This window comes from Gymnodraco acuticeps, unplaced genomic scaffold (genome assembly GCF_902827175.1).
Source record: "Gymnodraco acuticeps unplaced genomic scaffold, fGymAcu1.1, whole genome shotgun sequence".
In the NCBI taxonomy this organism is placed as follows: domain Eukaryota; kingdom Metazoa; phylum Chordata; class Actinopteri; order Perciformes; family Bathydraconidae; genus Gymnodraco; species Gymnodraco acuticeps.
Genome location: NW_022990172.1, coordinates 499,089 through 513,830, shown reverse-complemented (window position 1 = coordinate 513,830; position 14,742 = coordinate 499,089). Strand labels below are relative to the sequence as shown.

General features: G+C 39.8%; 1 protein-coding gene across 4 annotated transcripts; it reads right to left on the bottom strand.

Moving 5' to 3' along the window:
- Nucleotides 1-5,795: 5,795 nt before the first annotated feature.
- msrb3 (methionine sulfoxide reductase B3) lies at nt 5,796-14,603 on the bottom strand. 4 transcript variants are annotated; one of them, XM_034217711.1, is made up of 8 exons: nt 14,432-14,603; nt 12,927-13,043; nt 11,805-11,846; nt 8,247-8,355; nt 8,086-8,163; nt 7,918-7,946; nt 7,203-7,300; nt 5,796-6,475 (listed from the first exon to the last, which is right to left on the bottom strand). In XM_034217711.1, the coding sequence occupies exons 2-8, from the start codon at nt 13,027-13,029 to the stop codon at nt 6,296-6,298; spliced, it is 639 nt and encodes a 212-aa protein (XP_034073602.1). In that variant the 5' UTR covers nt 13,030-13,043; nt 14,432-14,603; the 3' UTR covers nt 5,796-6,295. The 4 variants fall into 4 exon arrangements, with proteins under 4 accessions (XP_034073602.1, XP_034073605.1, XP_034073603.1 ...); XM_034217714.1 differs by having other exon boundaries at nt 11,701-11,846; nt 14,432-14,600; XM_034217712.1 differs by lacking the exon at nt 11,805-11,846 and having other exon boundaries at nt 14,432-14,600.
- Between the last annotated feature and the right edge of the window lie 139 nt (nt 14,604-14,742).

The following is a 14,742-nucleotide window of genomic DNA, read 5'->3' as shown; positions in this document are numbered from 1 at the left end:
GTGTAACGCACCTGCCACCTTTCAGAGGCTTGTAAATCTTGTATTAGGACATGTTCCAAACTGTAAGGCATATCTGGACGACATTGTTGTCTATTCTAATGACTGGGCTAGCCACATGTCTACCTTAAGAGAAGTTTTTAAATGCTTGTCGGCCGCATCCCTAACGCTTAACCTTGCCAAATGTGAGTTTGGAAAAGGTACCGTTCTCTACCTTGGTCAGCAGGTTGGTCGAGGGCAGGTGTGCCCTGCTGATGCAAAGATCAGGGCAATTGCCTCCCTCCCAGTGCCATCCACCGGGAGGGAACTTCGCCGCTTCCTAGGAATGGCAGGGTACTATCGCCGTTTCTGCAGAAACTTCTCCTCGGTGGTGGCCCCACTCACTACGTTGACCAGTCCCTCAAAGCCTTTCGTTTGGTCCGGTGAGTGTCAACAGTCATTTGAGAGCCTAAAAGGTATTCTGTGTTGCACTCCTGTTCTTTCTGCACCAGACTTTTCGAAGCCATTCAAGCTCGAGGTCGATGCCAGTGGAGTTGGGACAAGGGCTGTTCTTCTACAAGAAGATGCACAGGCCATCGATCACCCCGTGAACTACTTCTCCCGAAAGTTTAACAAACATCAGTTGAAGTACTCTACTATTGAAAAAGAAGCTTTAGCTCTATTGTTTGCCTTGCAGCACTTTGAGGTGTATCTTGGCTCCAGTGTAAAATCTATTAAGGTATACACTGATCACAATCCCCTGTTTTTTTCTTGCAAGGATGTGCAACCACAATCAACGCCTTATGCGTTGGTCATTGATTGTCCAGAACTACAATCTTGACATAAGCCATAAAAAGGGGGCCGATAATGTTCTTGCCGATGCACTATCTCGTGCTATGTAAATAGAAAATGTTTATTGTCAGGTCCAAACATACTGTTTGGATTTATATGTGTGGGGGTGTTACGTGCCAGGCAGGCTGTACTTGTGTGGTTTTCCTTCCCTCCTGTGTTTCTCTCTTCTCCCTTTCTTCTGCACAGCTAATCAGCAGCTGATCGGTATCTGCCTGTGCACCTGAGTCTGATGGCTGATTGGATCCTCTCACCCTTAGCTGGCCTATCAGCAGCCAGGGCCGACCATAAAGGAGGCACCCAGGAAGTCTTCTCGCTCTCTCTCACCCTGTTGCTGATTGAGGAGCCTGAATTGACTGCCTTGTTTAGAAGCTCATTCTACTTTGTTCTTGTGTGTGTGTGTGTGTGTGTGTGTGTGTGTGTGTGTGTGTGTGTGTAAAGACACACTAGGTTAGCGGATTGTTGACACCCCTGTATTCTGTTTTGTCCAGTTCTGAGTAGTTTAGTTAGTGAGGATTTGGTTTCAAAGGATAGATGTAGAGATAGGCCTGGTTTTGTTATGCTTATTTATTTTGTTTGGCACAATCTCCTCCTCCTCCTCCTCCTCCTCCTCCTCCTCCTCCTCCTCCTCCTCACACAAAGAGTATTTCTGTTTAATTTCTGTTCAGTTAGGTTTACAGAAACAAACCTTTTGTCAACCTTTACGCTGACTCCCTCATTTTTATTGGTTGTTGTGTGTTATTGTCTCCAGGTCCCCTAGACCTTAGTGGGGACGTAATAATGCTATACAAAGTCAGGATCACAAAAGTCATTGGGATTCATTCTCAGGGAACCATTTTTTGGAAAAAATAAAGATTTTAAGATGTTCACAATCCATCAGGAGTTTTCAATGTGAAGCAAACACTGCTATGATGGAACCAGGGTTAAACCTGTCAAATGCATGAGACATCATGTAGCAACACACAGCATTGGCCAATCAATTACATGCAAGTAGTTGTGGATGGACCATGACATTTGCAGTTATCACAAATGTTGTAACAAAATACAAAAGGGTTATAGCTTTGGCAACCTTTCAGAGTAGTAAACTCCTGTCGTGAGCGGGACAGGTCTTTTTTCTGAATGTCTGCAATGAAGTGTCCAGACCTGTCCAGGGTGTTTGAAGCTTGCTGATATATACTCAAGACCACCCACCTTGAAATGAAATGACAAAGTGAAGATGCAGGAAATAAACATTTACATAATAGACCCAACGAGACATTACTGCCTATATTTGTATATATAGTCCTTTAAGTGACTGGATTGTACAAGCTAGATGTGTCAAATCAAACAATTCCCCAGGCTTTCTTTCTTCCTTCTTTTCATCCACCAGGAACATTTAGCACAGTCAGAACAGATGATATTCCTCCTCTTATTTGATGTTAAAAGTCCAGAAAGCTCTCAGGGAAATTATTACTTTTCATATGAAAGATACCTTAAGCAGGGAGGAAATGCTGCTCACTCTTCGGGGCAGACACACAGAAGTGACAGCAGCAGCTGCTGTTAGAATCTACTCACTTCAAAGCCAACAGGCTAGGTGTCTTTCTTTTCACATGCTCCAGGCGTGTCTCAACCAGCGGATGTTTAACTTTTCCCTAATCCACATTAAGAGTGTTCAGGTCATTGGTATCACTTTGGAGCAACGCCTCCCCCCTTCCTGCACACACACATGCATGTATGCTCAACATGCCTGACCTCGGAAGGGATGTTGCTATTTCTTACAACACACTTTGCTTCAAATATAACCCATACTTGATAATAATAAAAGACAAAATGTGTGTAAGATATCTTAACCTCAAAACAAGGCATGGGTACAAAATAATATGTGAAGGATGTAGACATTTTATATTTATATACAGAGCACCCTTAGCAAGACGCTACTCTCATGTTAAGCTAACGGAACTGCAAGCGGCTAACGCTAAACAAGTGAACCCTCAACTGACTCTGGAAATACACATTCACACTACAAATTACCATCAATCTCAATTTGTGATAACTTATGTGATAAGTTAACGCAGTCAATACTTAATAAAAATTTACAAAGAAATGTGCTAACGTACATATCCCAAGATTATTGGAGATAAAAACCCCAGTACCTGCAGTACTATGCTAGCTGCCTGGCTATAGCTGCTAGCCTTCTGCAAATCTTAGCATGAAAGTGAACAGCGTGTTTCACATTATTCAAACAATGTTTTTGAGGATTTAATCCAGAAAATAATGTATTTATTGTACTCACCAACGAGTCTCTTGATAGCTGACACAGCACACCACTAAGTCCCGGCTTCAATTACGGCCTTGGAGCCTGTCACGCCCTTCTCTCTTTTACCCCATGTTTACACTGTCAACTGACATTATTTAATTTTCTTTAGTAAATTGTTATATTGTCATTAGTATACTTACTTTTTGTATATTTTTTGTAAAAAAAATGTCTTTTTTAATCTTTTAATTAGTCTTGCTAATAGTTCTACTGTAGCCTATATTTGCGCAATTTTTTTTACACCTTTATTCCTCTTACCACATTTATGTATGCACCATTATACACCAAAAGCAATTTTATGAATGCAAACCTACTTAAAATAAATAAACCTGATTCTCATATTATGAAACCGGGTAGCCTATTTAATTGTTCTACCAGCCCTATGAGGTGAAAATGAGAAATGTTTGCTAGCGGAAACCTTGGGCCTGTTTCTTGGTGAAAGGTTGCGCGATCGGTAGACTGGTTTCTGAGGATCTGGGTGGGGGTGGGATGGGTGAGGATGGTTATGGGGAATGTGAGGAATGTGAATGCAGACTCAAAGTCAACAAGGTCACTACGCAAACAGCAGCAACACTCACCAACCCAGACTGACATTATCTATAAGCTGCTCAGAGTCGGAGGGAAAACAGCCTGTTGTCAAGGCAGAGACACGTGATTTATTTCTCTCTGTTGGTAGTAGTAAAGAAGGGGATGTAGAAGAAGCAGCATATTTGAGGTGGTGATGACTACTATATTGTTCGGCAGAATAACAAATCTTGACTAATAAAGTAGTTGGTTTGGTGGAAAATAATCTGTAATCTAATGTAAATGTGAAACTCATAATAATCTGCATGAACCAATTAAGTACCAAATCCGGTGATAGAAGGCTGTGCAGTTTAAGGAATGTTCGTATAAGAATTTAGCATCACCACATCTCATTTTAATCAAGATGTGTGCAATAATCCAGACTGGAATTTTCTATCTTTGAGTTTTTAAAAAGTGAATTAATTCAGAAAAGTTATACTATCTGACTTCGCAGTCACGTTATATAAAACTACAGGTGAAACATGGCAAATGAATATCATCAAAACATCTAACTCCTGGCACTGTAGGGAACTAACATAGTCGTCTGATAAATAAAAAATTACTACTAAATTAGGAGAGAAGCTTGGTCATGGTGACAAAAATAAACATTTTGTTATGGAAAGATGGTGGCGACAATGAAAAACAACTGTCCGTTGGATGGAAACAGCAAACAAAAAGTAGTCTACTGTGACAATTGACGGCTTTAAACGTTGGACCTGTGAAGATAGACAAAATATTATACATCATATCCACTAATGCATATCTCTCTATCCTTTAAACTAAAACACTGCATCAGTTTCCCATAGCCCTCAGGACAGAGAGTAGTACCGAATGGTCTGAGGACTTGTTGCTATTTCTATAAATAACACTTGGGTGGCCTCATATCTCCTTTCTACCCGATGGCCGCCTTATAGCCTTGATCTACTCTTTTCCTCCAGATGTTTGGAGGAAAAGGATTTTAGCACAGATGCCCCAGTAGCCCTGGTCAGTGTTACAGCATTGACATGTCTTTTTAAAGACTACCTGTCGTTCCGACCCAGATTCTCTAAAGTCAACAGTGGGTCCAAAGAGAAGACCCCGGAGCCCCCAGGTTTATAATTGATCCCTGAGCTGCTTCTTCCGCTAAGTGCCCCCAAAACTGAACTTCGGGAATCTTTCCCCAGCCTTTCTTACTCATCTCATCTGTAAATAGATCATTTCCTCCTACCGATGCACCCCCGATGTTTGTGTGACCTCAGGACGGAGATGACATGTTGTAAAATGTTGGCGCTTTAAAATCATCCAGCTGTCCCCGACCCCTTCCCCACCACCCACGCTTTATACTGCCACTCTGCAGTCTAAACACACCTCACTTTAAAATATTCCTTATTGCATCCAGAACCTAAACGCTCTCATTGCTGAGGCTTAGCCACCAGCGGTTCCCACACTCAGAGAGCGAGCTGCTGATGGGCTGATATCACACTCTGCACGCCATACCTCCAACCTCTTGTGACTCCCAGTGTTACTACTAGTAACAAAGCTACTTGTCTGAAATCCAATAATAACTAGAAAACCTAGTACCCTTCAACAAGACACCTTTATGGGCAGCTGTTTTTTTTTCTGTGGATAAATGTGTGAAAAATCCGGTATCAGTGGATGTTGCATGACTGTAATAAGTCCATACCATCAATTTATCTGCTCCAAATAAAATGAAAACTAGGGTCAAATGTCTGGTACACTTGGATGGAAAACTAGCTTGTAATAGTTGTGTTTGTTTTCTGTTATTCTACACATTTCATCTTTTGTATTCTGTTTTTAATCGCATAAAAATGAGAACAAAGGCCAATTTGGTTATCCCTTTTTGTTTATGTGAACAAACTAAAATCTAATAGTTTGTTTATTCATTTGGCTTTTCCTTTAGCATCAGTTCATTCATTTTTATCAAAACAGCCTTTAACGGCTCACAATAAATAGAGCGCACTAGCCTTACATTTACTTTTTTACCTGCAGAACCCCATAGTGCGACACCAAATCCTAAAAGGATTGTACTAGTAAGTACAACTTGAGCTGAGATAACTTTGTATATACACCTGCTTTCAAAAACATGAAACAAGAAAGTCAGCATTTCTCCAGGTTGTATTCATCCAGTAACTGTTTTATTGCAAGCTGTAAACACAAACTGAAATATTTCCCACTTCAAAGAACTGAAACGACAATAACAGCAAGTGACCTGAAGGCCACAGTGCTTTATTTGTCCACAAAAAGATATTATCTGTCAAAGTGTTCTCTGTCCCCTCCTGTGTCAATGTTGACAGAACCCAGCATTTCATCAAACCTATCTCTCAGTATCAAATATCACTTCAAAAATATACTCTAAGAAAATATTTTAGAATACAAAATAAGCTCTACAACTACCCAGCACTTCATCCATGTTTAAACAAGCAGACCAAATGCTACTACCTTGGAAATTAAAGGGTGTTAGTGGAAGGGAAGTTCCCTTGAAGGCGATCAGCTGATACATTGTGTCTGCTTTGGAAGCTTGTGAAGGATTATATGTGGTCTGTGTCTGAGGCCTGAGCACCTTCCTTATTTACACAACATAATCACCTATAAGTGAATCAAAAGCAGTGTCTCTCAGAGCTCCGTCTTCCCGTCGCTCGCGGAGCCGCTGGCTGCTCCACCCTCGGCCGCGGAACTGGAGGTGGAGGAGGCCGCGTCTTTGGACTGGAAACCCAACGAGGCCGAGTTAATGCAGTATCTCTTTCCTGTGGGTTTTGGTCCATCGTCAAACAGGTGTCCCAGGTGAGATCCACACTGAAACACAATGGGAAAGATCGAGCTCCAGCTTTTTATGGAGAACATGATGGCTTTACAGGAGAAGGGGGCAGTGTCAGGAAGGACCGTTGATGACATTGTTTTTTAGGCAAAAGGGAGCTGTGTTATTACAGAAAGGGCTAATAATGGTCTTATGCCCTGTTATTCCCTCTAGGCCAGGGGTGTCCAAACTTGTGGGTTTATTGCCTCATAAGTGAAGTTATAAGTTATCAAAATCAATCAAATGTAAGTAAATGATGCTTGATACAACAGCCTACATCACAGCTTTCCATAGGGTTTCAGTTAGCAGCTCATTCCTTAAAAGTTAAACAGAAGCCTCAGATTGCTTATCATAAGAGGAAATAGGAAGGGTATATTTCAAGGTTGTTATGTAAATAAGTTATTGGGCTTTTTTATTATCAACTTAGATTTGTTAGAACATTCAACTTTAACTGACTGAAAGTGGGTTTATTAACACATGAACACTAGTGTGTAATATATGTTTACAGATATTTTTAAGAAGTACAATACAAGCTCCATCTGTGGGCTACATCCCATTATACTTTTTTTATTTGCTGAAGGCCGATTCAAAATGTAGTTTGGACACCCCTGCTCTAGACAATGGGTGACCTGACAGGAGGTAAAGTCATTTTTTCTTCTGCAGTGCTTTGATTTGATTCTAGCAGTGACTCTGTGCTAAAGGAGCTAACAACAGTGTTCAGTGTACCTGGCTGCAGGTCATCTCCACTCTGTGTATCCCATAGGAGAAATCATCTGTCACAGTGACGGACTCCTCCTTCATGAGGTCGAAGAAAGACGGCCAACCTGAACAGATGTTGTGTCGTGTTAGGAAGATGTCAGCACACAGGAGGACAGACATGCAGCACTGGTCGTATATTGTATATGTGATTATTGATTTGTTTGGTTCACACTTGGGTCCAGACTTGAATATTCTTGCATTTCACTTCCTCATAGGAACCCTAGCTCACCACTGAGGAGTAACACACACACTGAGAGCCAAATCAATTTTACTGGAAGCAAGACTGTGATGTTTGTGCCCCCTGCTGACTGACTGCTTTCTTGTCTCAGTATATGTGACTGTAATACAAAGCTCAGCACATTCACAACAAACTGTTTCAGTAAAATCTAACAGAAGAGCAATTTACGATTCAAACAGAAGTCATCATGTAGTCTTTAGTGATTGTATTATGTTATAAAACATGACTGTTCCTACATTAGTAAAACAATTGACTACACCAGAGTACACTGGGTATATATATATGCTTAAACTAACAAGAGCCCCTGATTGAGTTGTCAGTTGTAGAAAAGTAAATTAAATGTATTCTAACCCAAACACAAGAAGACTGTTTTTGTTGTATGTACATAATATATAGTCAATAATTGTAGCTTATTAGTCTGCATTTATATGCATTTCAACTTACCCGATCCAGAGTCAAATTTTGTGTCGGAGCTACAAAAGGAAACACAAATGTCAATGACAATTAGTTAATTGTTTGGTTTCATCTTACATTTGTTTAATCATAGAGATCGCTCCCAATATGCAGTTTTCCATTAAAGATAACCACACACACACACACACACACACACACCTGAACAGCGCGGTGCTGCAGACAACACAGGTGTAGGTCCCCTCATCTTTATTATGAGTGAAGCTTCCAGTGAAGGCACTGTGGGAAATAAATGTATTAGTGAACTTACATGGCTCAATAGGATGAGCAAGTGTTGTGTTTCTAAGTGTTTATGGTGCTACCTCTCAGTTCCTCTCTCCTGGGTCACATGGTACTGAGCCGGAGTGAGGCGCTTCTTCAGCTCCTCCTTAGGGAACTTCACCGGCCATGTCTTCTTCGTCCTACATGCTCCTGAGGGGACAAAGAAGGACAAAATAATGTGATGTTTCTTGATGGCAATAGGAAAACAAAGTCACCATTTCATGCTAAAAAAAACACAGTTTCCTCTGTATCAGCGACTAGTGCTTTCATGTGTCAGTGCCAGCTGTTCAGGACTAACTTGATATTGTGGTCAAGGTCTTCTTTTCTTTAGAATTTTCCTGACATGATGAGTACATCTCAAATAATTCCGTAGCTCCAATATCAATGTCTGAACACGCTCACTGCTCCATAATGAACACTAAGGATAATTGATTGTGCAGGGCCAAACATAAAAAACATCTGTTTTATCCAAAAAAAGAACCTATTAGGAATGAAACATTTACAACATTAAGTGCAAAGTTAAACAAAAACACAAGAGTTAGTGCGTGCAAGCTGCAAGGAAGCAAAGCGTGAGTCATATTTTTCTGTTAGCATGTGTAGCATGTGAGGAGAGCTACATGTACACACTCAACAGATGCTGAACTCAAGAAGATATACAACAAATTAAGCACCCTGCTGAAATTTTTCAAAACCTATTGCACTAATGTTTGCATGGTTACAAACACTGCTGTACACAAAGCCAATTTCAAAAAGCCTTTGTGGATTTCTATGTTTGAAAGTACTTTAAAGGTCCCATGTCATGCTTTTCCGGTTATTACCTGTCCCCTTGTGTTATGAAGGTTTTTACGCCTCGTTGGAGATTTCTAATTTTCCATTGTTTACTTCCTGGGTATCGCTACGTAAGGATACCCAATAGCCACGCCCAGAGCTATGGCCGCACCCTCTGCCAGCCTTTCACGAAACAAAGCTTCCCAAAACCTTTCAGCGATTCATGCCGGGTATGCACAGCGTAGGGCACTGAAGGACGATGCTGTTCCTACTTTGTTTGGACCAGTGGGAGATTCGGGTACACAACCTGTAAGTATTCATTGTTGTTTGTGTTTAAAACAAACAAGGTATCTACCACGACTGTATAAATGGGTAAACGTTTTTCGGGCTACTACGTTGGGATCGCGGAGAAATGCTCTCCACAGACCCATGCTCACAGCCTTATAAACCTTTTTCTTACTCAATATCAAGCCACACTTATTGCTTTTACTTCGGCTGTGAGTGTTTGTGTGTGCTCAGGATGAGTTTCGCTTGTTCTCGCTGTATCGCCGACACGGAAGCCTGTCTGCTCCTCGCAGCAGCTGCGAGCAGCAACGAGGCTCTCAACGTCCCGACCAATCAGAGCAAACTGGGCTCACAGGGAGGGGGGGGGGGGGGGGGCAGGAGCTCCAACAAGCCATTTAGGACAGAGTGAATACCTGGTGAATAAACATACTTTACAGAGATGCTGTATGAGAAACCAATGTGAGTTTGGAAAATTGCACAGTATAAATCTATTTTAGTAGACCTCAACAATGGAATTATGATCAGTAGAAATGGCCATGACATGGGACCTTTAAAAACATGACATTTTACATTACAGGGGCTGTATCCCTTATAAGAACCCTTTACTTTCATAAATATAGCACTTTGGAAGATTTTAAATGCCAAAAAGAAAAAAGATTCAAACAAGAGAAATGTAGGATTTTAATCCCATCATAAAATCAAACCACAACACTTCAGTGTTATCCAGCAGAGAGCAGTATAGTACTGCTAAAAGTAAATACAAAACGTCTTCTTTCTTTTGGTGAAAGGGAGCTTTTTCAGTTTTCCTCAAATCCCTTTGTATGGCAAACTAGGATGGACTGGTTTTTTCTAAAAAAAATGTTTGTAAGTACTTACTGAGAATTCCAATCTCTTCATACTTCGTTCTCTCAGTTGTGATTTGATTTTAATGCCACGTTGAAAATTCATGTCACACTGAATATTTGTCATTCAATACTAGCTGAAAATATTTGTATTTTAAGACCTTTTTTATTTATTAATTTGGACCCTAATGCATACATAAAAAAGCAGATACACCTTATTATCTGTAATGGAATATGTATAAAATGCCACTTTCTTTATTAAATGTCTTTGCTTTTTATATATTATATACAGATAATAAGATTTATTAAACCAGTTTTAGGCACCAATTTAGGCAATATCTGATCAAAGAATGACTAAATAAGACTCAAGAAGTATTGCAATATTAAACAAGGCAAAACAGATTCTTGATCAAAATTCCCTCTACATTCTTTACTGTTCATTGGTGTTACCTTATTTAAGTTACTGTGCAGAGGTTTGGGGCAGTAATTATAAAACTACAACACAATCCCTATTTATTCTACAAAAAAGAGCAATAAGTAATAACTTATTAAAAATGTCGGCTATAGGGATCATACAAACCCATTATTCTTAGAGCTAAAATTATGAAAACTGTCAGATCTTGTTGAATTCCAAATTGCACAAATCATGTTGAAGGCAAAAAACGTTCAATTACCTGGGAATATTCAGATATTGTTCAATGAAAGACAAGGGAATTATAATTTACGTGGTTCATTTATATTCACTAATGTTAGGGTGCGCACAACAAAGAGAAGTTTTTGTGTTCCTGTTTGTGGGGTGAAGATCTGGAACAATTTGAGTGAGGAGCTAAAGGGATGTCCAAACATCAAACTATTCAAAAAGAGGTATAAAGACAATTCTCACAAGGAACAGGGAGGAAACTGCTAAACCATAACTGTTTATATTCTTGTTTTGTATTCTATTTACGAATTTGTGTTTGTATGAATTTGTGTATGTACATATGTATATATATAGGGACCATTCTCCTAACTTGCCTGTATATATTATATGAATGATTATATAAATTATTCAAGATTATAAGTATACATTTATATTGTATGTTAACATATATTAAGATGTAAAAAAAAAATTAAAAAAAAGGGAGAAGGGGTCGGATTAAATAAGTGTAAACTTCTTCCGATCCCTTTTCGGACGTGTAATTAGCTAAAGCTTTGTTGTTTATTGATATCAGACGATGATACTACAGATTATTCAATTATTAATCAAATATTTCGTTTTGTTATTGCATTCATTTGTATAGTACTGTATCATGTCTGTATCATCTTTTGTTTCATTTGTATTTTCTTTGGTTTTACACGCTCGAAAAAAATTAAATAAACTAAACTAAGAATCTGACCAAGTACGGTGACATTTTGATACTCACTGCAACAAAAGCAAATACTCTTATACTGTTCAGAAGTAGGCGCTCTCAAGTATCGTTCACTGCAAATGTGAGAAAAGCACTAAAAGCGCTGTGATCACACGTACACTGGGACAGTAAAGACATGCGGACACACCAGCCGGCTGTTAAGGCTTTAGAGAGGCAGAGCACAGCAGGCACACAGCACCCAGTCAGTGGACCTGAGGGAAGACTGCAGGGCCTCAGAGCCACAGGCTGGCTCTTGGTTATTAGATGCAGCAGGTTGAAGCCCGACATGGCTGCTGGAGAGAGGAGCTCCACCCACCAGTAGAACCAAACCACCTCACAGCAGGGCTACAACCAAGATCTAGGCTGGATGAAGGGGAGCAGACAAGAGGGAGAAACAACACAGGTCAACATGATGAACGCCATTCAAGACAAGATGAGGAAGTCAGGAACCGTTTGGTATTCCCACTGTTAATGAAGAGTTTGAAGGACATTCGTTAACAGGCACGGACACAAAAACAAAAACTGTGATATCCTATGCTGCATGGATGACTCATTACTTCAATAAAACATCAATGCAGTCACCTTGAAGAAATGAAATACGCAATGAAAGACATCTCTGAAAGTGATACCCAAGTCTACGGAAGAGGATGAGGGCCACGTCATTTTTAGATCTAACCAAAAGGGGGTTTCTTTGGTCGACTTTTGGTCAAACCTCAACAAAATAAAAACATTTACATGTGGCCCCATCCTCTTCTGTACAAGTCCCTTACAGACTATAAGCAGACAAATTCTACCAGACAATAATACCATAACAGAATTTGTGTTTGCTGAAAACAGTCCATTTTGTGCTTTGTCCTCAAGCTCAGTCTTAACCAAAATACATTGAATTTGCAAATAAGATCTGGTGGCTTTAAACATCTGAAGAGAATGCAGATACATTTGTGTAACGATACACACGACAAGTCACAATTTGGCCCAAAGTTCAATACTAAGAGTATGTTTTTAAATGTATCTGATCAAAGGAGAACGTTTTAGTGGGTCACTTTGAATATGAGCTTTATACAGAAGCATGATTTTAGTTTGGAAGAGGGCCAGTGAATTTCCTTTGCAACAAACTAGGAAACAATGTATTTGTTTGTTGTTGTTTCTGTCTATTAAATAAAGGACTGCACCAAGGTTTTGCACAGGAAGAATTGACAAAATGCATGTTTGGACATAAATGGAAATGGTGGCCCTTTTCAGAGATTCTAATTTATCACCGCAGACTGACCCCTGACACGCAAAACTGAAACTGAAACTGAAAGAGAAAATCAACAATGAGTGGTAATGTGTTAGCTGACAGAGGGAGAGGTCCAGAGAGTAAAAAAGACAGAGAAAGAGAGAAAAAGCCAGCAGTCGCACCGGGACATGTTAATGCAGGAGCTAAGTGTTACTCTACCTAGAAGAGCAGCAGGCAGTGCAGGGTGGCAGACTGAGTGGCTGCCTTGCCCAAGGGCGTGATGCAAGGCCACGAAAAGCCCACGTCTGAGGAGGGCGGCCATGAGACACAGTCACACTGAAGAGAGAAAGAAGGAGAGGAAGACGTAGAGAAAGAGAAGCACAGCTGATGAATTACTCGTGTGTACACATCAGTTTCCCACCCTCCACTGCTGGCTTGCTTGAGTTAAAGATGTTACTTGTCAAACAGGTAGGATTTGACATTTGATTTACTCGTAGGCAAAGAACAGTGCCAGTTTTCCAATGAGAGACGAAGATCACCAAAGGGCTTTGTTTTTTTAACACTGAATAACAACAAATAAGCAGTGAGTGAACTCCTGCCATTTTCTGCTAATGTGAGATGTCACATATAACAAAAGACTGATAGTTTGGGGCAAAGAAAAAGCATAAAAAAGTAGCTTTTAGTTAGTCTCAATGTTGCCGAGTATTTAATTTGATTAATGCATGACATTAATGACCTCCTCATTTTCTTCTGTTGTAATTTTTGTATAATGCAAGGCCTATATTTAATAGTTTTTAAATGGTCTATTCATACACTCCTTTCAATTATCTTTTTAAAGAACTAAAGATGTGGTGCCGTGCAAGCTTCTACCACTAGATGTCAGTTGTTTTGTGTAGCAAGTGATTAGGTAGGTTGGAAATTGTTTCATGAAGAAATATATTATAAGCCTTTTTTTATGGTTCAAATTAAAACTATATGTATAGGGCCTATTAGCTATATTTCAAGTGAATATAGCACACTCTAGTATGACTCTTTAATTTCACAGAACATGAAATGATACGGTTAAATTATAATAATTTGTAGTTGTCTATTTGTTGTTGTTTTTCTTGGACATTCTTTATGTCATTTGAGTTTATAAGCTACGTGTAGCTTAGTTATGCATGTGTTCAATTTGACACATGAGTGCATATGTTTATTAGTAATTGTAAACCGACCTTCAATTACATTTTTATTTTTTATTCTAACGTTATGCAAATCCAAATCAGGAAATACCACCGGTTTAACTTTGCCGAACTGCCGAGTCACATTACAATTGAATTACTAACTTGACCTGAATCACAAGTGCGCCATATTGGAACAGAGGGTGTGTTGTCGTGGAGGTTTCTATGCCGGGGCTGGTCTACTGACTGGTGTTACGTAGGCTAACGTTACCTTGGTAAAAGTCAGTTATTGTACCATATTTGGGTCTGTTAGCAAACTGCTGCCTGTCTGTGACAAATTTTGCTTGCTAACAAATAACCAAAAAAATAACATGCATGAAAAGTGACACTATCTTGTAGTTTTGTCAGTATTTTCTCGAATTGACGCTGTTATTCCTATTAGCTTCACGTCATGTTTTGAGCTGCTACATCCCGATAAAGCACATTTTCGTCACGGTTAAGCTAACGGTGACTATCGTACCCTAAATGACTCCACAAAATACAAAAGCCTGAGCTGACATTTACCTGAGAGAAGCAGCAGCAGCAGGAATATGATGTTAATAGTGAAGCTTCGAGTCGCCAGCTTTAACTTGCAGTGTCAGGTCTGCACAGAAAATGAGATCAGAATCAGACACACGGGCTAGCAAGGCTAACACGCTCCGTAGACCAACGGAATAACTGAGTGCACATCTCCAATTATGGCCAGGACCCCAGCCTCGTCACAAGGTGATGTAACCTGATTACAAACAAAACAGCCAACTCGCACTCACTCATCTCATTGAAATAGGAAAACGTTTCATATTACACCAATACAACGACTTAACCTGGCCTACTCA